General features: G+C 37.2%; 1 protein-coding gene across 1 annotated transcript in view; it reads right to left on the minus strand.

The window, feature by feature from the left end:
* The window catches only part of Csas (CMP-sialic acid synthase), a 217,101-nt gene that overhangs the window by 98,993 nt on the left and 91,657 nt on the right, over window positions 1-26,451 (minus strand). Inside the window, exon 5 of the mRNA XM_067149118.2 lies at window positions 23,051-23,175. Within this exon, the coding sequence (XP_067005219.2) occupies window positions 23,051-23,175 (125 nt within the window). The remainder of the gene's footprint in view (window positions 1-23,050; window positions 23,176-26,451) is intronic.

Genomic DNA, 26,451 nt, shown 5'->3' on the forward strand with positions numbered 1-26,451 from the left:
GCCCAGGATAGTATTCTGCACTTACATTTATATTTTTCTTCTATCTTCCTTTTTTTTTTTTTTTTAATCATCAGTGTCATTCTATATTTGTCACTTCAGAAGATGTAAATGAAATAGGCTACTTTCCTGTGTTTTGCAAGGGTTAAGACTTCCCAGGTCTCTGTTTCTTGGCTTGAAGGAGTACTTCCTGATTGATGCCATGGTCTACCCATGGGATCTTCAACATTCTGAGGTACATCCACATTTCAAAAACCTGCAGTCAGTTGGACGAACTAACGACACTGTAAACTAGTACCAATAACATAACACATCACGACACACCACAGAATTTTGAATCAGGAGTTGCGCAAAAGATATTTTAATATTGGAAAAACATTTTTTTGCATTACAAACTCTGGTTTGGATTTCCACATCCAGAACCCATTCGTGCACTACCCACCAATCTAGGTACTTGAAATGTGGCACGCTTTCAATGGTGTTTCCACCCAGGATTATAACAAAGTTGCTGATTATCATAAAATTAGTTTGCTTAGTGTTTATGGACAAACTCCTTGCTTACTTGGTTCAATTTGTTCAAAAGAAACTGAAGGTCTTCTAAATTGTCAAGTAGTATCATAGTGTTGTCTGCAAAACGGATAGTGTTTATTTGCTTCCTGCTGATCTTGATTCCTTCAACAAAATACAAATTCAAAATAGCTCTAAAATATAGCTTACAGTATAAATGGAAAGAGGATACAACTTTGTCTCCCACTATTTGTATCTTGATTTCTACAGCAATGTTGTCTCCAATTTTGATATAATCTGTCTAGTTCCAATACAGCTCCTTGGAGTTGTTCACATCTTTACTGTTAAGCCCAAAATGATTCAGGTGATGCATAAGGATTATATCCTGTTTAATGCTGCCAAAAGCTTTCTCATAATCCATGAAGTAAGAAATGATGGTTTGCTGCTTGCCAGGGCATTTTTGAACTAATTCTTGGAAGACATCAGGACATCCCTAGTACCAAGGCTGTTACTAAACCCAAACTGAGTTTCTCTGACATTTTCCTCTATTTTTCTCCATAAACGAGGCATACGATTCACAAAAACACTTTAAGAGCATGAATCATTAGACTTCTCAGCCTATAATCACCACATATAAGTAGAATGTGATTATGTTGAGTCTGATGAAGGTGGAGTTCATCATCAAAGTTTCACCACCATACAACCCCACTGCCCAAACATGCACCTACTTACATGAATCTTTTCCTGAGTGCCAGGCTCAGTGCACTGTTGGTTAAAATGTTCAGGGTTTTCAGGTATTTGTAGCTCTTGTCATTCCAAGCCGCACCTTGACACCCTGTTGATAGTAGCTATCCTCTTGATAAAAATACATCTATGTATTTAAAATAAGATAATACTGTTGCCACTGATGTTTTCACAGCATTCCCACGACACTCACCAAGAGGGCGAGACGAATTTGTGAGCCATCAAATATCCAGGTGGAGATGGACACACTCAAAGTCACGTTACAGCGATGTGCAGATTCAGAGAGCCTTGCATTCCAGAGAAACGACCAAGCAAAGCTCACAGAAGGAAGAAGTGAAGGGAACTGCCTACCTGCCTTACATTCACAACACCATCGATCAAATTGGCAAGGTACTCCGCAAACATAATGTAAAAACCGTGTTTGGCACCATCACTAAAATTGCTCACAGTCTGGATAAAACGACAAATTGTCCCCACTTTTACATCCTGGGGTATACAAAATTCCCTGTACTTGTGGCAAGGTATACATTGGCTAAACATGCTGGTCCATTGGTACTTGTATCAAGGAACATGAACGAAATCTTTGGCTCAATCAGCAATAACTGAGCACGCTCTATCATTGGGTCATGATGTCGTGTTCCAAGATGCTCGAACTCTTATTTTTTTATTTGCTAGGGGCTTTACGTCGCACCGACACAGATAGGTCTTATGGCGACGATGGGATAGGAAAGGCCTAGGAGTTGGAAGGAAGCGGCCGTAGCCTTAATTAAGGTACAGCCCCAGCATTTGCCTGGTGTGAAAATGGGAAACCACGGAAAACCATTTTCAGGGCTGCCGATAGTGGGATTCGAACCTACTATCTCCCGGATGCAAGCTCACAGCCGCGCGCCTCTACACGCACGGCCAACTCGCCCGGTGCTCGAACTCTTATCCACACTAGACACTACAGGTCCAGGATTATATGGGAAGCTGTGAAAATACATAGAAATCCTAACAATTTCAACAGGGACATTGGCTAACAATTAAGTAATACATGGTGCCAACCTTTAAAGATTTACGTAGGTAGTTTTCCCTTCCCTATTGTTATTTCATTTCGGTGTTTTCCAAATTCGTACGTTCCTCATCACCAGATGTTTCATTCCAGGCTTGTGTCAATGTCATACTTTCATATGTGTGTACACCTATGTTATGTGACTCCCTCTCAGACTGATTCTGATGGTTCCGTCAGCTTCCGCTTCGAATGCTAGCGCTGTACCGTGTCCGGTGAGCCATCTGGTGATGAATGAACGTACCACTTTCACTTCTATTATAATATCTAAATTCAAACCTCATTCTCTGAGAAGTCTTCCTCGTGAACAGTCGTGATTTTCTTCTGAAGACGCAGAGCAAAGTTCACTGCGAAACTTAAAGAATTTCACATTATTTCCTTGACACAGCATAAGCACAAAAGCCTATACCATGTCTATAAGATAATATTGTTGGAGAGGTTAATCATGAATGGAAATTTTTGCATCTTTCCTCAATTTACCTAATGACATTGTTTTTATCATTTCTATGTTGATTTTCATTCCACATTTATCACACAATTTGCATACATTCATAAGAACTTGTTAAGTATACTAGGGCTACCTGTTAGAATCATTTACAGTAAAAATAAATTTAAAATTGCGATATGAAGAAAGAAAATTGTAAAAAAAAAAAAAGCTTAAAACTCAAGAAGAAATTGAAATATCTTGCATTTTTGTATGACTATAAGTCTACAGGAAAAAAGTTCTGGAACTTTAAAGTGTATGTTAAATTCATACTACTGAGATATGGGTTTCCATTTCAAGAATTTCACATGCATCAATTGGAATTAAACTACACACTACTATAATGGAAAGACAGAAAAGGCTAAGTCTACAGCAAATCAAATCCAAAGTAATCAAAATAAGAAAATGTACACCTACAGCCATTCTCAGTTCAGCACTATTTTACAGAAAGAACATAATCATTTAGCCATATCAAGAGGAAGAGGAATGCCAAAATCAAAGCATTTAAACAGGCCAAGTTCTATTATACTAGCTAAACCTACGAGAATAACACCATCTCTTGAGAAGATGGTTTTAAAACTCGGTGACCCAAAGTCAACATGCATCAGTAAGGACATGCAAGATATACTGTACATTAATGAACTTTTTTGAATATCATACACAACATATATGGTGCAAAGAGGACTGATACCTCAAACTGTATCAATCTGATCCAATTAGGAATGATACTTTAGCTGGGAGAGGAGTGTGTCAGGCCTCGGCAGTCGGCACGATTCCTATTATACCAATATAATGGTCCAATTCAGGACAAATATTTTAAGTTCCCTATGGGAATCAACATCTATATCACAATTCCTATCCTCGCCGCAAGTTGGGGTCTTCATTCATCCCACCCCTGACGCAGTCATTGACTGGAAAACAGGTTGTAGGTTTTCATTTTCACTTTAGCTAAGAAAGCAAATCTCTCTCATTCTTCTCCATCACAGACTGTTTAACGATGCAATTTCTTATGTTTTGCAGCAAAATTACATTTCAGCTATACTTATGATTTTTATTACTATAAATCATTCACTAATTTATTCTTCTATAAATCATTCACTAATTTATTCTTTTTTACCAACCTATAAGACTATGTGTTATGCAAGTTCTTTCTTCATCTCTTGGTTCTTCAAACTTTCCCTATAGGATTAGTTCTGATTCTCTTTTTCATGCTTTGGTTTTGTATCATATAGGCCTATTTATGATTAGTAAGGATGCTTTCATAATCAGTCCACTCATAGACAGAACCTGTTACATAGAAGACTCTTATTATCTTGATAACAAATTACAAAATATCTGTCAATCTGCTATTTGAACCCCCTACGTGTAAATTAAACTACCATAGCCAAGTGCATTATAATATCAGCATTAATACTGCAACCCCTCCATAGTTTGATTAGTGGGGCAATGAGAAACAACTTATGGTGCAAAGGGCACCGATACTTCAAACTGTATTGATCTGCTCCAATAAGAAATTTTTCTTCAGCTGGGAAAGCAAATCTCTCTCAACAATCCTTACAACAACAATCATCACAGATTTGGTTAGTTGTGCATGTTTGTCATTCCTTCTCATAGGCAATCAACTGACCTTGAAGTACAATTCTTTGATCAAGGTCAATTCTGAGGCATACTGTGGATTGCAAATACATGTTTACCACAATGTAAAATGTAACATCTTGTTCTTCTTATTCACAAGAGAATGTATCCCCTGACATGCAAAATCAGAAGACAACTGAACATCACAAACTAAATTCACCAAACAAAAGTGTGTGCTACTATTCAAAATAAGGAAGTAGTATGATGATTTTTGGAAGACATGAATAATCCACAGCAAGCAGTGTCATTCATGTCAATATGTACAAAAATCCTTATGAAAACACAAGTTGTTAATTCACTAAAATTCTCTTTGCACATTAATCTGTCTGCACAGAGTTCTCAGTTTCATTATTAGGAGTGCCACATGTAGTTAACTTCAATGATGAAACCAGGAAATAATCTTGAAGTTTCACCTATTATTCCTGTGTCCTAAACCATGGAATCCATTTTTCCATTTCAAAATCAAACTTGTATCGACCAGAATTTTCCACCTTTGCAAGAAACTATCATCAAAGTCACTAAGCTACTATGACATTAATGCACAAGTTGCATGGTTGTATCAATACTACTATTATTGCTAACTGGTCTACCTGTCATTGACGGAATTGTAGATGCCAAATGGGGTTTAAATCAAAACAGTACCATTACCAAAAGTTTGTTTTACGTCGCGCTGGCACAGATAGGTTTTAATAGCAATGATGGGATTGGAAAGGCCTAGGAGTGGGAAGGAAGCAGCCATGGCCTTGGATGTGAAAATGAAAAATCATATTCAGGGCTGCCGACAGTAGGGTTCGAACCCACTACCTCCCCAATGCAAGCTCACAGCTGTGCGCCCCTAACCGCACAGCCAACTCGCCCAGTGTACCATTACCAATCTTCAATAAGAAATAGGAAAATTTTTGGCAATGTGTATCATCACTTAAATGGACTATCAAGTAAAGGATACAATAAACGCTTTTCCTTATAACAGATCAAAGGAGTTATCCTAATAAAAATTTACTGCACACTGATATTTCTATCTCAAAAAGTGGGCCAAAGGAAGACTTTTTATCATATTTAGCACCAAATGGGCTGATCATTATTGACAATGCTCCATATCAAATTGTCCTGGTAAATAATTCACCAATACTGCCCAAGGAAAACCATGTAAATGTGGATGGAAACCTCAACAAAAGTAAATAATTAGTTTAAAATCCATCAACCTTAGCAAACAAATAAGAATGGCAGAGTAATTAATAATGTTATTGATTTTACGTCCAACAAACTTTTTTTATGGTTTTTGAAGATGCTGATGTGCTGGAATTTTGTCCCACAGGACTGCTTTTACATGCCAGTAAATCTACCGACATGAGGCTGACGTATCTGAGCACCTTCAAATACCACTGGACTGAGCCAGGATCGAACCTACCAAGTTGGGCTGAGAAAGGCAGCGCTTTACCCTCCACAAGCTACTCAGCCCGCTGATTGACAAAGAGTTTAAGAAGCATCAAATTGTTAAGACTACCACCATACTACTAAGCACCATCCATTAGCCCGCTCCAGCCTACCTATCAACCTAGTTATGTTCACTCACCTGCTGTTAACAGCGCAAAGTTAGATTGGCCATGTAGTAATACAGAATATTCCTAGCAGGCTTATTTTATTAGTCATTCTGAACATGTATAAACTTGACTATTTAAACAAGTAATTCTGGCACTGAGGAGTATTTTAAGATTAATCAGTAATGTATATCACACTGTCAGATTGTCTAAAGAGTTAGATTATCTCAAGTATGTTAGAAATTACTAAAATCTTCCTCCTTTCTGATAATCTTTTGCTAGTTGCTTTACGTAACACCAACACAGATAGGTCTTATGGCGACGATGGGACAGGAAAGGGCTAGGAGTGGGAAGGAAGCGGCCGTGGCCTTAATTAAGGTACAGCCCCAGCATTCGCCTGGTGTGAAAATGGGAAACCACGGAAAACCATCTTCAGGGCTGCCGATAGTGGGGTTCGAACCTACTATCTCCCGAATACTGGATACTGGTTTCTGATAATCAAAGTTATCTTATTAATTAATAACATTCCATGAAATTGAATAACAAAATAAGATTTTTTATACAATATTAAATTTCCATAACTACTATCTCATAAACATGGAAATGTATTACCAATCCTTTCAATATATTTTAGCAATTACGGTACCTGCTCACATATCAAGAAAGGTGAGCGTATGACTAATACCATAAAGAACTTACAACAAAAACAATGTATGAATTACGTGAGTATACAAACAAGTTCCAACATATCTGTTCTATTACATGGCAGAAGGCTTAGATGAATAATAAACAAAACTGTGTAACTCCTTTAGCCTTCACTAACAACTATGCTGGCCTTCACTCAAACTGCTGAAGTTGCTAGAAACATTAAAAGCTAAATAACAACACTGACTCCACTAACAATAATGTTCTCAGAAGCAGAACTGAGTGAACTCCTTAAATTCATATTTGAAACCTCAAGTTTTATGCCAAATATATTTATGGCCGGTTTCTGGTACACCACAGTTACCTGTGAGTTACCTAAAAGCGCTTGTAACTTTAACTGTGCTTTTAACTTTAATGAGTTTCCGGAAACTTAAATCCAGATTTATAAGCCCTGGTAACAAACAGTACAGTTATCGTCGGGTTTAGTATCTCTCGTCATCCAATAGATGTCTCTACGCGAATGTTTTAGGGTTATTTTGGTGATATCTAGTTACTTTTACTAGAAGAAGTTTTCTACAAAGAAAAATGGTTGGCAAATACGTACACAGTCATCTCAATCAATCTGATTCGTTATGTCAAAATCCCTCATAATATGAAAATATATACGATCTAACGATGCAAAAATTAGGTATATATTATTTCCCCTTCTTTCTTATTCCTAGTATGCAGACATCGTCTTAAATTTCACCTTGATCGTTGTCGTCAGTAAAATTATAAAAATACACCGCAATAACCAAACAGATCACTTTTCACTGATCCAGAACACAACAAACGTAAATGAAAATAATAACATAAATGAAAACGTGCCGCACACTTTGGAACCTATCATTCCGGCACTGAAGTTCTGCACTGATGGTGCGATATCCATCTGTTCTCACTGCAACAGTTGCAGATTTTTTTTACACTGACCACGTAACATGCATTGACAAAAATACGTAACTGCTGACGTGAAGTCAACTTGAGAATTTCAATCGAACGTAGCGAGCTAACCCTAACTCAGGGTGTGAAGTGTGTTGAAACAGATAAGAAGTTAACATAAACTACAGCTCCCTGCAAGATTTTAAATTAAAGAAGTCCAGATGTTTTATGTTTATTAGGAGTCTGAGACCTCACGTCACCAGTTAAAGAATATAATAGCATTATAAAAAGCAATGAAAAATCTATATTTATTATTCAGCAGGTTTATAATAAATGCATACCGGTACCTATGATATTTATTATTTAGTACAAATGTAAATATTAATGGTAAATACTCCATAATTTCACTAACTGTTGGTGGGACTCATGATTCAAAGCCTGATGAAAGAGATCTTAACATTACATCTACACTGAAGGATCAATTAGAGCGTGATGAAAATCCGTTTGACTCCAGTTCTGTTTTATTTGACGATTCATTTCCCGTATTGGAAGATATATCTACAGTAGAGGCGTCATGCTTCGAGGAGATTGTAACCTCTAAACAGCTGGGCCAGATGACACCATACAAGTGGAATCAGTGACTAAAGCCAAGTGATAACATGGAAGTAAATGTACTAACGAAATATTGTCGAGTCCAGCACACCCAAGCACGTTTTAAATACAATGAATGACTGTAAATATATTATAACCAGTTCATTATCACTTTCGAATGTTTACGAAACTAATACAAGACCTTGTACGAAACAGTATGGAGTGGCGCCTCATAGCGCTATTTGTTGGAATCGGTTCTAACATAGAGGTAACTACAGCACTAGCTGCAGTTACCAGTCGTTGCGGAGATAACTGTAAAAAAGCCGATAACTGTTGTTTCGGAAACTCGTTTTAAACGTATCACCATGTTAAGTCACTGATAACTATGCATCTACAGATAACTGTCATTCCAGAAACCGGCCATTATACTTTGAACATTTCAATGAGAAATTTTATCCATCTTATATCAATGAATTACTTATTCTTTGTTTCCTTAACTTCTATTATTTCCTTCCCTTTTTTTTTGTTCATCCTTTCTCACTAGTTTTGAAGGCTTCCTCTTACTACTACTACTACTACACATTGTAAGTTTTCTAGACTTAACCACCTTTCATTAGCATGTAATAATGAATATCTAAGCACAAATAATATTATCTGCCATCAATATGTGTTCTTGTCATTTCTCCTTTTACGAGTACTGATGTAAGGTCTCCATCTATTTTACTATAGAAATTTTACTTGCCTCTATGGTGGCCGTCATTCATCTCATGACCAGAACATGTCATCAGTCTAATAACACAATCAACCATTAACACTGGTTTTGTTATCAGTATATAATATAAAAATGATGAATATGTACTTGAATACGTAATAAATTAAGAAATATGTAACTTAATATCTAAGATTTATTTGATGTATTCTTGTACACAGAAGAGGAAACAAAACAGAAAAAAGTTTAAATTTAATTTGGAGGCACAATTAATAACTAAATAGTGTTCCACATTTTCTGCAGTCATCGAATGCCTTCTGTCTGTTAGGATGTTCTTATGTATACAAAAAGAACTTTCAACTTCACATGAATAACTGGTACGTATTTCAAATAGCCTGGTAAAGAAATATTTAACTGTAGACTTGCTCTAGCAAGGAAGGTCCTTATTATGAGAGAAGAAATTTGATCTCATCCAACACAAAAATGTTTCTTAGAAAAATGTTCCTGAAGACTTTTGTGTGGACTGTAGCCCTTTATGGAAGTGAGTGGAATAACCGAAGAAAGAAAGAAAGAAAGAAAGAAAGAAAGAGACAAGGCGCTTTTGACAAATGGCATTAAACCGAGGACTGGCGAAGGGATAACAAAAGAAGAGTCACTAAATCTGAGAGGAGAACAATGTGACGAAGTTTGTGCAAGGAAGATTGATAGATACAGCTCGAGACACCTAAGACTTGCACTGTCAACATAGCTAAGGGATGTGATTCTTTGACAGAATACTTCACTTTAAATTATTAAATTATTTTTAGATGTAAAGAGACGTACAGGCTTTTTAAACTATTTTCAAGTGTTTAATTAAAAACTTGAATCGATGTAAAATTAGTTTAAAAAAATAGTTGCGCTTTCTTTCAAATGCGCTATATTCTTCAAAATATTTAAACTATGTAATGTTTATCAAAATACTTATTATGCATCAAAATATGTGTCCGACTCGTTGGCTGAATGGTCAGCGTATTGGCCTTCGATTCAGAGGGTCCCGGGTTCGATTCCCGGCCGGGTCGGGGATTTTAACCTTAATTGGTTAATTCCAATAGCCCGGGGGCTGGGTGTTTGTGCTGTCCCCAACATCCCTGCAACTCACACACCACACATAACACTATCCTCCACCACAATAACACGCAGTTACCTACACATGGCAGATGCCGCCCACCCTCATCGGAGGGTCTGCCTTACAAGGGCTGCACCCGGCTAGAAATAGCCACACGAAATTATTATTATCAAAATATGTAAAAATATGTAACTTTAAACTCCTGGAATAACGGTCCTTTTAGTGTGATTTGCCAACATTTTAGTTTTTCTTGTAGCTACATACATGGGAAAAGAATAGGTAATTACATATAATCTGGGCTCTACTTATCAGTAATGCTGACACTATTACGGTGCAGAGGCTTGGATACTCACGGCCGCAATAATTAAACAGTTAAATGCCTTTGAGCTCTGGTGTTATAATCGTACACTCAGAATATCTTAGTTGCATCACGTAATGAATCACCTGGTTATGCAGCACATGAGGAAACAATTAGAAATAATAAAGACCACAGGAAAAAAAAAAAAAAAGACAGCTTACCTTCGCCACATTATGCGTAATGAGATATACCACCTACAATAACTTATACTTCAGGAAAAGTAAAAGAAAGAAGAGACCCTGGGCAACAACGCTTTTCTAGTTGGGAAAAATCTGCAGGTAGCTTATTTACAGCAGCTGTCAGTAGGGAGGCCTGGACCAGATTAACCACCAACATCCATTGAGGATATGGCACTTCCCAAAGAATAAGAAGAAGAACATACTGGTCATAATGACCCATGAAAAAAAATCATGATCATCACTACTCTTTTGCTTTTCTCCTCTTTCACAGCCATTTAGTGTACTGTTGGGAGCTCTCTGAATTGCTAGCCTGAGGAATGTGACTACTGTAAACGCAGTGCCTACCAGTCTGACTGAACCATAGCGATATCTGTCTTCCTAAAAATGTTGTGCCATAACTTCCAGAGTGCATAGAATGTTAATTTGAGAATTGGAACTTCATAGGTCATTCACTTTGAAAACAATTCTGTGGTAGGTGTGCAAAGCGTTTAAGTCACTTAAAACTTAACCACTCACTATGAATGGAGGATAGTAGAAACTGTTCAAGATATCTGTAAAATGTTCACATCTGCTATGGGAATTATAAATTATAATCCTAAATTTTCAAATGTGATTTTCTCAAAATAGTGTTTTTGTGACTTAACACCTCCAAAACACGTAATACAGAATTATCAAGAATTGTTGCCTAAATGGTGCCAAATCCAAAGATGTAACTTACACTGAGTAACTTGAGGACATAGATCATTATTTATGATGGTTTGAAAATCAAACAGGACGACTTCACTGATGATAATGTTTTTGCGTAGAAACACTATTGAGCAAAGATGTTCAATAGTTAACCCGCAGCACATTTCACTCGGAACATTTTGAACTGTGAGCTCCAGAGAGATTCAATTTACTCTACCATCTAGTAGAGTAAAATAGAAAGTAAAAATTGATGCACAGGCAGTCTATACGGCATCAAATCAAAATGCCTGCATGCGGTAGCAAAGACCTATTATTATTATTATTATTATTATTATTATTATTATTATTATTATTATTATTATTATTATTATTATAACTTCCATTCTGCACAGCTTTAAGAATGAATTCTTACCCTTCATCATCTACTGTATTTGCAATGGGTGTTTGTTTTGTTTTCAATGCCCACTGTCATAATGATGATTTCTTTTTTTTCCTGGCCTTTTCTCAACAATGTTGTTATCATCGTCAGTCCATAGACTAGTTTGGTTCAGCTTTCCATACCCCCACCCCTGCAATCCTGTGCTAATCTTTCCATTTCCGTATTACCACTACATATGTTTGTCATATTCATGCCTTGGTCTAGGTCTACCCCTACCATTCTCACTGCCTACACTTCTCTCAAAAACTAACTGAACAAGTCCTGGGTGTTCGAAGATGTGTCCTATCATTCTCTCTCTTCTTCTGGTCAAATTTCACCAAACTGTTCTCCTCTCACCTTCAGCATTCTTGTGTAACACCACATTTCAAAAGCCTCTGTTCTTTTTTTTTTCTGAGTTAGTTATTGTACACATTCCACTTCCATACAACACCATGCTTCAGTTACACTATTATTATTATTATTATTATTAATAAATTGATTAATAATAATAATAATAATAGTGTGTGGCCTACAGAGAGGCCTGGTGCAGGTCTTTTGAGTTGACGCAGTATAGGCAAGTCTGTGATGATGGGGCACTACCCAAGATGAATTCTAATGCTGAAGATAACACAAACACCCAGGCCCCAAACCATAGAAATTAACTAATGTAAGTTAAAATCCCCGACCCGGCTGGAAATTGAACCCTGGACCCCTTGGACTAAACGCCAGCATGCTAAACATTTAGCCATGGAGCAGGACATAATAATAATAATGGTATGATTTTAAGTCAAACAGAAGTGCAGGAAATTTTAGCCAACAGGAGTTTTTACATGCTGGTAAATCTAGCGACACTAGGCTAGCATGTTTGAGCTTTTTCATATAACACCACACTGATCAAGGTGGAACATTCCACCTTGGGCTCAGAAAGCTGCCGTTTAACCAAATGAGCCACTTTCAAAATACATTTGATAAATTCAAAATCAACAATATGTTAATAATCAGAAACAGATAATCTATGATCTACTTCTGGTTCAAATGAACGGTAATTCTGATGAGCTTCCAGAACAATACCTCTCATTTTTATTTTAATAGCTATGTATCCAGTGATTGAATCATGTCACATAACTCTACAATTTTGCTGAAGAAACAAGCAAAGGTTTGCATGGACAGAGTACTCAAGTAAATCTGTGTATATATCTCAAAATGGGAAAAATCCTACTTTTCTAAGGTCGAGTTAAGTCAAATAAAATGATATAATTTCATACCAGAATTTGAGTCCACAATCTGAACTTGTTGAAAAGGGATAAATAGGTGGTCAAACCTAATACAGGCCTACTTTATAGATTTACTCCACATACTCAGAATTAAATAAATAATGTCATTTGCTATACATCCCACTAACTACTTTCATGGTTTTTGGAGACACCGAGGTGTTGGAACTTAGTCCCGCAGGAGTTTTTTTACGTGACAGTAAATCTACTGACACAAGGCAGGCGTATTTGAGTACCTTCAAATACCACCGGACTGAGCCAGGATCGAACCTGCCAAGTTGGGGTCAGAAGGCCAGTGCCTCAACTCAACCATTTGAGCCACTCAGCCCAGCGCTCTGAATTAAACAAAGGAGGATGTAATTGGAATAATAATTTAAGATGCACAGCATATAAAATCTCAAACCATGGTGATACAATTTATTTTACAATATTCTTAATAATTCACAGCAGTCTTGTGCAAATACAATGAAGTATTTTTGTTACAAAGTGAAAATGATAGATGGTAAGAGTTAACAGCTTCACACAATTCTTCTAAGGATATTTTATACAATAGAAACAGGCAAACGTACTATTTATAAAGCAGTACACTATGTTGAATTCCTGTTTTAGCTACCGCTGGTTTTAACAGTAATGACTCAATTCTTATGACTCTTTCTGCTTCCTCATCTTTAGCACGACCCACAGAGCATGCAAAAGTGCTACATCATGAATTAGCTGAAGACTGCTGTAATAGATCATAAAATCAGAGAATGCAAACAGTCCTTAAAAAAAAAAAAACAAAAAAAAAAAAACAGACTTTTAAGACATATAAATAATGGAAAGGAATGATAATTTGAAGCAAAATATATATAACAGGATAATAATCCTAATAATAATAATAAAATAATGTTCCTATCTATTTATAAATTACTGGATTTTGCAAAAGATCAACACAGGAGTAGGCTATAAAGTGAGCAAAACCAATTTGTCATCTTCTTTCGTTTTGGCCGACTGTGGACAACGTGAAATTCGATTTCAGCTGCTACTGGTCTTTGATCCTCGCCCAGTAATCCTTCATTCTTTCACTCTGCAATCTCTTCCTCTCTTCCATCCACGGTGCTTGGGTCCAGGATCTAACTTTTCCCTGGAAATTCTTTATGTAGCCTACTTGATTCTCGAATGTAAGCTTCCTTGTTGTTGACTTTCATTCCTTGTATTCCCATTTCCTTCAGGGCCTTCTTCACCTCCTGATGCCAGCACCATAGTTTTCCTGTCACAGAAAAACCTTACTACGTGGTTGGTCGATCTTACCAGGCCCATTCTGTAACGTGTCTGCAGAACATGGCCTCCTCTTCCAGATGGCATCCGAGATGTTTTTTATTTTGAGCTACAATAATTCTTGGTTTTCTTTCAGTATGATCCACCCTCTGTTCTTTTTTTTTTTTTTTGTTTTTTTTTTTTGTTTTTTCATTTTTCAATCCACAAAAGTTTTGAATTACCATCAATGACATGTTAGACAGTAATCTACCAAAAACTATGGTCATGGTTAATCATCTTTTAGATGTAACTACTGAACATTCTCATGCAAAACAATTACTTCATGCCTGTTAGTAACTACAATTGCTATGCCATGTTGGTGGTGAAATATTTTGGTACAATGATACCAACAAATTTCAAACATTTGTTTCCCAACAGCAGTGAAGGAATAGTGGTAAAAAGAGAAGATTCAGATATCAAAATATGCTAGCTCAAATCTATTTGATGGCCCATAATGTGGGTTTTATAACTACTGGAGTTTCAAAGAATATTATTTAAAATAAGTGCTGGTAAGGTATGAGAGAATAAGAGAAAAGATGCCACAAGAGATAAAAGGAAGTAAAGGGAACAGTAGGGTGAAACATATTCTTTTTAATGTTGGTTTCAATCCTAAGACACTTTAATTTTTTAACGTAAGCCATCTTAAAATATGCTGGGAATAACATATCATTCCCTTTATTTAATTACTGTTAGCACTCTTTTTTCTTTAATTTGTAAGGTTTATACTGTAGTTCATTACCAGGACATTTCAAATTATACCGTAACAAGGCTCAAACACTATACACGGTTAAATGTAAGAGTCGTAACTGGTGGTGGTGATTATTGTTTTAAAGGGAAATATAAGAATGGCCGTATCAGAAAAAGAAAGGAAAGGGGTCACACTGGATGTGAAAGTTTAAGACTCCATAGGCCTAACAAATCTAATTCCACTTTGATTGGAAGGGTAAAACTCTCAAACAGTAAGTGGCACTGACACCCTGACAACTGGTAACTCATCTTGACGATTGGTGACATCTGAATGTACGCACGTACACACCTGAACAAAGTCTAACACCTTATGCTCAAAGGGGGTGAATAATTTCCCATTTCACATTAATTCACCATCGCCTAACATTCATCGCAGCACTGAATTGGCTTCTACCATCCAACAAGAGTTTACCTGTTGGAAGATAACAAAGAGGTGCTGCCAGGCATAAGTAAAAGGAATACCAGACTCTGGACTCTGCTACAGTCCCATCCATCCATCCATGTATGTTCAAAAATTCCTGGAATAAATCTTTTTCACCAAAATGAACAATACCATATGGGATATTTTTTCATTAGATGATGGCAACATTGATGATGCCACTTCAGTACAAATTTCACGTTCATGACTTCTATGTAGTAACTGTCTTGTGCTTTGTGTGTTATTAATTGGTTGCATTTGAGAATGCTGGCTAAAGAACAACATGTAAATGTCATACTTCAGCATTTTGTTATAAAAATCTCGTTCAGAGACATTAACACGTCGAGTGACTAGCAAAAATTTCTAATTTTCTGCTGTGGATAAAAAACATATTTTTATTCTCTGGCATTACAGTAGCAATATTCCACTGTGCATTTAATAAAAAAGAAAATTGTCAAATGAAAATAAAGTAAGGCGGACATCAGTGTTGCACCACTTGTCGGCTACGCTAGTGACACTAATCGTGCATGTAGCTAATACAGTCCAATCTCCAGCCTGTGACTCTTGTGAGATGAGGAAATGAAGACAGGAACAGAATGATAAACTTGAGTTAAGAGACTATTCCTACAAGTTGCACAAAAAATTTAACTTTTTTCTCTTTGTGCGTATTGAAACTCAACCACTCAAGTAGAGTAAGTAAAATGGTTTCTTAACTGAACAGAAATACAGTCACACTTCTATAACTTGAATTTTTGACATCACGAAGGAATTGCAGTTTCCCAACAGAATCTTATATATTTAAATGCTATGTATTTTCTGTATCTCGAACATCAATAATTTGAATTTTTCGATATCCTGAAGGATGTTTCAAGCCCAGATGGAAAACATTGCTTCTATAATTTAAGTTAAGCAGAAAATCACTCAGGTGAATTCTCGATTACCCCCTCATAAATTTCTTTAGAAGGAACCTAAACCTAAATCATCTCCGATGGAAGAATGAGCATTCTCTAAATTTTAATGTGATAGTTCAACTAGCCGCATGCCACAGCAGCCTAAAACCCTACTTTATGCTATTATGCAACACTCAACAGAGTGTTAAAAAGGGAACGAGCATAGGAAAATGAACTTTTTCAAATATCCTAAAATGGGGAATGTTCCTTATTAAGGCACAATAAATCTGGTTTTAAAACACCAAGTTTAAATATGATAGGCCTACCTAATAATATTAAAATTGTAGATGTAGGGAAATACAATAGCATTGGTGACAATAATTTAGGAGGTAATGGCACAACTCAATTAATATTATAGCAGGGGGGCAGGAGGGGCAGCCGAAGTAGTATGCACGTTTTTCTGTACCCCGAATTTTCAATAACTCAAAGTATTTTCAGCCTTCACAAACACTTTGAGACATCAAAGTTCAACTGTAGTAGTAGTGGAACTGTCACCAGTAGGTCACTTTGGGTTGTTAACACTTCTCGATGACAATTTCCTGCATTCCTTTCAGGAGTCTTGGAGGCTAGTATCGAATGGTAATGTGTTGATCGCACGGGTGGCTACTGAGAAATAGTAGGTGAAGTGGCACTCCACCCATTATTTTTAAAATGTATTTTCCTTATCACGTATGTTAGTTTTGATAGAAACATATTTCTGTACGGCACCTGACTCTTACTGTTCTGGCAGTGAGTGCAGTGTGATTTTGGCCACAGCGACTGGAGAAGTGAAGCAGTCTTCCACTCATACTGCTCAACCTTGGGGGGCGGGGGGAGCTTAGCTCGATGGTTGCTATGAACACTGTAACATCACCCGCTACAGTTTGTACTGCAGAGAGTTGCACAGTACAGTATATGAAGACAAGATATGTTTCTTGTTCCAGGATGGACTGGAGCATGATTCCTTCTTCAGAAATGAGTTGTTTCTAAATACGAATCCTGTATGTTTTATTAGAAACACTATTTTCACATTGGAAGGATGAAGATAAGAAGGAATGAGTGATTGGAATTATTTATCAAGTAAAATGTTCAATAAATTTACAAGTTCCTTGAAATCATTAAAGAAAAGACTACATAAATAATTGATAGGGAATCAATCTGCCACCTGGCCCAATGGCTCTAAATGCACATCGATGACAACTGACGGACTGAAGTCTAAAACTGTGGACATCCTACTGAATCTACAATTATGTGGTACAAAAGTGAAACATTCAGATAAACGTTACAATCTTAGTTTCAAATGGTCATGGCTTAAAGAATTCCCGCGGTTATGTATCTCTCCAACTCTGAACGAACCGTTTCAGTGGCCATACTTGCTTTTTACCAATAAAAGCATAATTTGAAATAGGTAAGTTAAATTATTCAGATAAAGTGTAATTTTTTTTTCCCTCCCTACTAGCTCTTCACCTAAATTCACAGCCATGAACTGCCAGTGGCTGACTGCCATTCAGTGTTAAATGAATGAATGAAGCAAGGTACAAACTAAAGAAAGTAATTCTCTCGTATCTCATTGTATATTATTTATAATACAGGAGCCCATTGCATGAATTATGACTAAAGGTGACTTATGACTGCTGATATTGTCAAATCCTGTATACAAGTGGACAAGAGTGTACATAATCAATTTCAAGCAGGAACATTTGCAACTGACACTGCAATCTGCTGTTGCGCTCAACGTGTTAATAATTCTTGAAGAATCTTATGGTGAACTAGGCTTATGCCTGGCTTATAAACATTTGTGTAAAGGACATGCAAGTATCAAAGCAATCCGTGCAGCAGTCAACATTCAGTATGTGCATGATGCTGTAAGGAGTGGCAGATGAAAGACTATTGAAGAGATATAAGCAAAGTTTCGAAGTGTTGACACACTTCTTCACAAAAATTTAAACATGTAGGCCTATTACATTTCTCAAAATTTGGTCCCAAAAATGTTGACTCCTGAACACAAAGACACACAAGCAGCTATTGCTGGGGACCTAATCAGGATGACTGACCTAGACGATAATTTTTTTTAAAAACATAATCACTACAGCAGAGCTTAACCTCTTAACATTTGAGACGTGTCAGCCTGCCCAGCACTGGCCAGTAGCAGCATCGCCTCATACGGACAAGCTGTCTCCCCGCTTGAAAAACTAAAATCAAATACCACAAGTGCTAGGAGAAATGTTTCATTTTTGGGACTTCAAATACAACTGACATAGAGACATTTTTATTAATATGTAGAAACAAAAACCATATTTAAATGCTGAGTGGTTCGCATTTTATAGGTTGTTAAAGATTATGCACAGGTTATTGCCATTTTGAAATTCGTCCAGCAACAAAGTTGGAAACAAACACAAATGAAATGATGGAAATATCTTCCTGTGTTTTTTAAATTTCATTTCCAGGCAAATATTGCAACGAAATTAATCATAGCTCCATGACTATTTCCTTTCATATTTTAACACTAATTTGGAATACCCACATGGCAAACTGTAGTCACCCTATTATGTAAACCAGAGGAAGAGACACATATGAACTGATGACCACGACGTCCTAATACCTTAAATGAAGTGACAAGAATGTGCTGCTATTAAACTTCCAAGAATGAAAGAGGTGGTGCAATAAGATGGTAGAACAATATATCGCAGTGTTATGGACTTAATATTCTATCATTATATTAACTTTATATACATTAGCACCATTTTCTTTGTAATATCTGAAGCTATCTTTTTTTCAGTTTTCACTCGGTTTTTAACTGCTAGATTCTTCAGTCTGCCAAAACTAATTTTGAGTAATAAATTTATAAACTACCAGAAAAATAAAAACATATGAAGGGTACACGAGAAAAAGAGGGAATGTCACAGTAAAACAAAGAATGAAGTAACAACTACTCTATGGTCATGTCCAACCAAATAATGGGAAAAGTCTCAGAAACATAAGTTTCAGAATGCATATACAATGGATGAAAGGGGAATGTCAGCTTGGTATATGGCAGCACGTTTTACACAACTCTAGTGGAAGTGACAGATCCAGTGCATATGGTAGTAAGGTTCAGAAGACTGTGTATATAATTTATCGTTTCATCCAAAAATACGCCCTTGAATAAAACCGCAGACAGCTGAATTTTTTTAAGGAGCGTGTTCGACAAGTGTGTCAATTGTATTACGTGTATACAAACAAGCTGAAAAGGCAAAAACACAGGGTGCCCAGAAACTGTTTGTCTCGTCTCAAAAGCACGAGAAATCGCTACCAAAAAAATACGACTTTCAGACGTTGAAAAGATTGTAAATGATCAAATTAATAACATAACTAAGGAAAATTGGTGTTCTTACATAAAATGCACCAAGAAATTGCAAGAAGATGATTATGTGTAGGAAACAGGTTGACTTCAAGTTTTGGAACCCATTACGATCAACTTACAAAACGATAGGGATTGAGCTAATGATGATGATAAAAAGACAGTGATCGTGAAGAGAAGGAAGAACACACACCTTTAACCATGCCCCTGAAATAGGAAATTGTACTACAAAATGGATGTTGTTTACATCTTTTATTATTAGTATTAACTTATGTGTGTTCTATTAAGAGCCTATTATAGATATATTTTACCAGTAAGTAGTTGTTAGTCACCAGCTATATAAAACTGTCGATGAAATATCAAAACAAGTTTTCTGATATTACTGTTTCCTTATACAAAAGAAAGAGACTATATTTAGGACCGTCCACTATGTATGAATTTTGAGATAGCAATAACCTGTGCATAATGCTGGAAAATGATTACTGCTATTTTCTTCAACAAACTATAAAATGCGAAGTACTCAGTGTAAAAATATTACTTTGTTTCTATATTTTCATAAAAGAGCCTCCGTGACTCAGACAGCCTCTCACGGTTGAGTTCCATGGTTCAAATACCAGTCACTCCGTGTGAGATTTGTACTGGACAAAGCGGAGGCAGGACAGGTTTTCTCCAGGCATTCCGGTTTTCCCTGTCATCGTTCATTCCAGCAACACTCTCCAACATCATTTCATTTGTCGTCAGTCATTAATCATTGCTGTAGAGGAATGTGACAGGCATCAGTAGCTGGGACAATTCCTATCCTCGCCGCTAGATCGGGGCTTCATTCATTCATTCCATTCCTGACCCGGTTAAATGACTGTAAACAGGCTGTGGATTTTCATAAAAATGGTTTCCATCCATGTCACTGCACTTGAAGTCCCAAAAGTGAAATATTTATCCATGCGCTCACGGTATTTCTTCTTAGTTTTACAAGTGGCAAGACAGGCTGTCTGCATGACACAATGCAGCTCTACGCTGTAGCATACACAGATTCTGTAACATGACAATGTTGCGCTTGCACCCACATGCAATTGGTGCCTGCAAAATGTCAATAGGTTTGAGCTCCGCTTTAGAGATGAAATTTGGTGCTATTTGCATGTCCTGGTGTCCAAATGTCAGGTGTAGGAGCAGATATTGCAAACATTGTTTGGAAACAAACATTCCCTAAGACTTTTTTTTTCTCTCTATTGGTTTTACGTCGCACCGACACAGATAGGTCTTATGGCGATGATGGAAGAGGAAATGGCTAGGAGTTGGAAGGAAGCGGCCGTGGCCTTAATTAATGTACAGCTCCAGCATTTGCCTAGTGTGAAAATGGGAAACCACGGAAAACCATATTCAGGGCTGCCAACAGTGGGGCTCGAACCTACTATCTCCCGGATGCAAGCCCACAGCCGTGCGCCTCTAACCGCACGGCCAACTCGCCTGGTTTTTTAAACTGTTACGAAGATGCATAATTCCCCTACGTTCTGTAGAAATTAACCCTCTCAGAAAAAATAAAGTAGGCCTGCATACTAGCTATAAAAAGTTTTCAGGATTGGTTAACAACACAAAATAAGCCACTCTCCATCCATTTAAAATTGTTTCCTTCCACAGTGACAAAGTTCTGGAAAAAGTTTTCCAAAACTACTCTTGGTTTTCTTGTCGTCTTAAATGCTTGCAAATTGCTGCCCCCTTCAGATGACTTTTTTGTGTCACCCAATGGCCCATATTGAGACACATTTAATTTGTTATTATGCCTTTGCTGGTTAGATGTAGTCTTTACAGTGCGCTATGTCTTCTGGTACGGGCTAGAATAAATTTGTTACTTTCATTGATCTGTCTCAGTCTCATTCTTGGCTTTGACAATATGAAAGTGACTAAGGTATGAGCGATGCTTGCAATACCATTCCTTATGCAGCCAGACTCTGTTATGAATGGTGTGAAAATATTGCTCATAGGGTCAGTTGGTGCATGCATTTCAGTGGGCTTGGCAGACTGATATGTAAAAGCAACTTCTGGCTTGGTGGAGAAATCAGCAGGAAACTACCTTACTCATTTCCCTAGTATGCCTCGTCAGTGATGCCTAGGCTATCATTATAGCTGTTGGCAGAGCTATGATGTTTAAACCAGCCTTTGGGCTGAATACCCTACACACACACACAGGATCAATTAGCGAGGCGAAGTCTGCTATTACGTCTGACTGTGTTGAATTCTGGGAGCAACTCAATGCTAACCATTCCACCCCCGGAAGAATCTTACTTTTATAACCAAACACAGATAAATCTTACACCATTACTCCCGACCCTCTGCTGAACACTCACTGTGCAGTTAGATGTAATAGTCAACTTTGCCTAGCTAATTCATCCTAACAAATCAGTTCTAACCTCAAATGTGTTGCAATGTAGCCCAATGGCTGACATGAAAATGAAACCCCCCCCTATGGGGCAAGTTTACTCCCTTCGAGAGGCTTTCTGCTCAACACCCTTGATGCATTACACGAATGGATTTTTCGTCATTAGCCAGGGTGTGCACAAACCTATAAATAAAAACTGCCCAATACATTTCCTTCAACAGCTGGTAGCACCAAACGACACTACTACAGACACTCTCCTCGACTAACAATGTAGGAGCATTACCCTGTGCCAAGTCTCCATCGCTATTCTCTGATACCCCATGTCCTAACTGTAATGCTTTAAATGCAGTACAGTAACCTAATCATGAAATAATGACAGATTGTATTAGATGAATGAAAAATAAACAATGATTATCCACTTGTACTTCCCCCTTCGAACAACAGTCATGTCTACCACGAACGAAAAATCTGTCTTGAAAGAGTATCTTTCACTCACTGACAGTCTACACTAGTATGCGTAACTTTAGTTAACTACCAGTGTTATTTTGAAGGGTCATTATTGCCATGTTAACCCAGAAATGTGAATATATGGAACTTTCATGGTCATTTATTCATGCCTCTTAAGTACCTAAAACAATGACTCAGACTCATAAGGAGTGTTTTAAATTTTTTTTGCAAAGTGCTTTACAATGCATCGACACAGACAGGTCTTATGGCGACGATGGGACAGGAAAGGGCTATGGATGGGAAGGAAGCGTCTGTGGCCTTAATTAAGGTACAGCCCCAGTATTTGCTTGGTGTGAAAATGAGAAACCATGGAAAACCATCTTCAGGGCTGCTGACAGTGGGGTTCGAACCCACTATCTCCCGAATACTGGATACTGGCCGCACTTAAGCGACTGCAGCTATCGAGCTCGGTAGGAGTGTTTTAAAGGGACCTTAGTGGGAGTGATGAAACAAACCATGATAAATCTCTACCGACATGCATTCCTACTTTACCACTGAAGTAATAATTAAGAAGAAATTAAAGCAGTATTAACATGAAACTAAGAAGTGGCCCAATCACTATTATTTTACTACGATAAAATGTAATACTTCTACTTTGAACTTACCGAGCTGAGAGTTTGAGAAGGCAATTCAGATTTCACAAGTAATTTCGTAAACACTTCTTTGTCGACACTGTCAGAGGTTGGTGAGCAAATATCATACACTTCTCGGTACAACGGCGGAACTGACCCTGGGAAAAACAAGATTAAAGACATATTAAAACCTCTGACGTAATACACAAAATCACGTTTTCAATTAAGACCATGTTTTGCCCTTCTTGTGTTTAAAACAATTACTAACACACAATATTACAAACTCCAGAAAGAACAAATTAATTATTCAATGTATGATAAAATACTTCTTTATCGACAATTATATGGGACTACTTCACATATCATAACATAATATTAGTAGATAATCACTGAAAATAGCAGATCCTACACTTACCGAACGAGAGGTCGGTTGCCATGTTTGACAACTCATAACAACAAATGAGCGTTGAACTGCGCTCGTGCCATTTGCAAATCAAAGGAGGTGTCAACTTGAAGGCTGTGATTTTCTGGTATCTCGATTACTCCAGTCCTGAAAACCAAGAAGAATAGTATCACTATGTTTCTTCTTCTGGTTAGATAACGTATCATATATTTGGTAGACTGCAACGGTACAATAGTGTGCTGAAAATGCAATAGACCTTATAAATTATAAAAGGAAATATCTACTACACAGAAGCCTATGGTTGTGGGCCTCGGAACTTTCGAAAGTATGTGCAGTATCTTCCTCTCCTGGAATGTTTGGTTGATATACGCTTATCGCCAGTTTATACCAATGTATAAGCTATTACAAGGTGTGGCCTCCATCTAAAAATAAGTGGATGTGAATTCTGGACTTCTTAATCACGGTAATCCTGAAAAGAAGTTTCTACTACAGCTGTGAGGGTGCATTCGGGAGATAGTGGGTTCGAATCCCAATGTTGACAGCCCTGAAGATAGTTTTCCGTGGTTTCCCAGTTGACACTAGGCAAATGCTGGGATTGTACGTCTACTTTAATTTAGGCGACGGTCGCTTCCATCCCACTCCTAGCCCTTTCCTACCCCATCTCAGTAGCGGCAATTGGGAATTAAAAGTGCTGGGGCAACAGATTGGGAATCTGCCACCTGGGCGACTGCCCTAAATGCAGATCAGTAGTGATAGATTGATTGATTGAAAAAAATATACAGACAGCAAACAGTAGGCTACCTGGGTTTTGTGGGATATAGCGGATATACATCAAAACTGAAAAAGAAAAGCTATCTGAGCGAATTTCGACAGAGAGGTAAAGGCTGACAATTTACCAACTTAAGTGCGGTAATAATAGATTTTTGAGATTTTGATTCAATACCATACAATGAAACTTTCACCATACGAACTTTTTTTCTTTTTGTGCTATTCGCTTTAGGTCGCACCGACACAAATTATGGTGACGATGGGGCAGGAAAAGCCTAGGAATGGGAAGGAAGTGGCCGTGGCCTTAATTAAGGTACAGCCCCAGCATTGCTTGGTGTGAAAATGGGAAACCACGGAAAACCATCTTCTGGGTTGCCGACAGTGGGATTCGAACCCATATCTCCGGGATGCAAGCTCACAGCTGCGCGCTCCTAACCGCACGGCCAACTCGCCCGGTGGGATAAATACTGTATTACACATGTATTATAATTATATAGAAGTAAGGTGTGATTATACAATTAAAATTATTTAGTATTTGACTGCACACTAAGAAACTAACAAACACTAAAGAGACTGCCAGACTGACGAATGCGCGCTGCAAGCGGATGAATCATACCTGGGCGATAACCTTTGTAAAAAACTGAAAAAAATACTGTTGGGGTAAAACACCCCTAGCATTCCTAGGGGAGATAGTAAAATATAAAAATAAGCGAAAATGACTCATATTAACTAGCAGTTTCCCGCTGGCTCTGCCCGCAATGTACAAAGTATGGTGTTGTTCATTACTATCCTCACGGATGTATTTGCAAAATTTTGAGTTACTTAAATCTAGCTCATGATCTGCTGCGATAATAGAATGTAATATAATGTCAACAAAACACTTGAAAATACATCACACAAAGAAATTGAATTAAACGTTCCTTGGAACAACACTATGCACTGAACTGTTAAAAAGTCCTTCAAAGATTTTCGTCATGGAGACAAATGTAGTCATAACTTTTCTCAGATTCTACCAATTTAAGTACTTATTACCTCAAAAGAAAGCGCTTGATCCACTGAGTGCTTTTAGACCAAAGCGAACTGTGTACCTCAATTAGAACGAAAGATATGATTGCTTCAATGAGAAAAAATGTTGAAGAAATGAGATGTCAAATTAAATGTGCACTCATAACTTTCCTCAGAATCAACCAGTTTGAATAGTTAAGAGCTGAAATGAAAGAGCGTAATCCACTGAGTGTTCTAAGGCCAAAATAAACTCTGTATCTCAATTAGAACCCAATATATGATTGTTTCAAAGAGACAAAAAATTGAAAAAGTCAAATAATTTGAGGAAGGCGGAAGTTAAGTGATTTGTAGTACCTGATGACAAATCTGTGCATGAATACCTTTCAGTAAAAAAAAAAAAAAAAAAGAATGAAGGAAATCGACCGGATAGAATGGCCGGACTGACTGACTTCAGTTTTCATAAAAAAAATTAATATATAGATGTTGAATATGTACATTGTTTATGAGGTCACTGAGTTGAACTGTGACACTCTGGATGGTTAAAACATACTTCAGTCACAATAAGTATGGAGGTTGAGTAGGGGTGAAAATGAATGTAAATATAACAGAGATCATGGATATATATATGAGTTTGTTCCAGAATATCTCTCAGTGAAACTTGGTACACATACGACTCACCATCGGAAAAAAATACTATGGAAATGAAAATCGCAGCCCCCACTGGGTGTGGGGAATGAGAAAGGCTGACGTGTAAAAATTATGGAAAATAACCGATATTAATGTCGAAATCCATTGTTTGTGTGTCACTGATACGAATTGTGATGCTCTGGATACCTTTTAAGTCCACGTTCAGCCTTCATTGAGACAGGAGCTGAAAAGGGCTTAAAAGTAAATAGTCTAAAATGACCGAGATTTGTGTACAGTAAAATGAAAATGTTAAGGGTCCACCTTTACAATACAATGAATATTTATTGATATGAGTAGATATCACATGTCGTTTAGAGAAGATTGGTACTAGTTTCGACGCTCATTGCACGTCGTCATCAGCCAATGAATCAGTTGAGCAAAAGCAAACTTATCAAACAACAATATAAAACACATAGCACCTACAAGACAAATGTTAAATTATGACTAGTAAAAATACCAAACACATGACAGCAAATACCATGACAAATGTTAAAAGTTAAATTGTAATAAGTTAAAATGTTGAAAGCAAATCAGAGAAGGTAACCCAGTTATTAAGGTTTGATACATGAGA

The sequence above is a fragment of the Anabrus simplex genome, chromosome 6 (assembly GCF_040414725.1).
Source record: "Anabrus simplex isolate iqAnaSimp1 chromosome 6, ASM4041472v1, whole genome shotgun sequence".
Classification (NCBI taxonomy): Eukaryota; Metazoa; Arthropoda; class Insecta; order Orthoptera; family Tettigoniidae; genus Anabrus; species Anabrus simplex.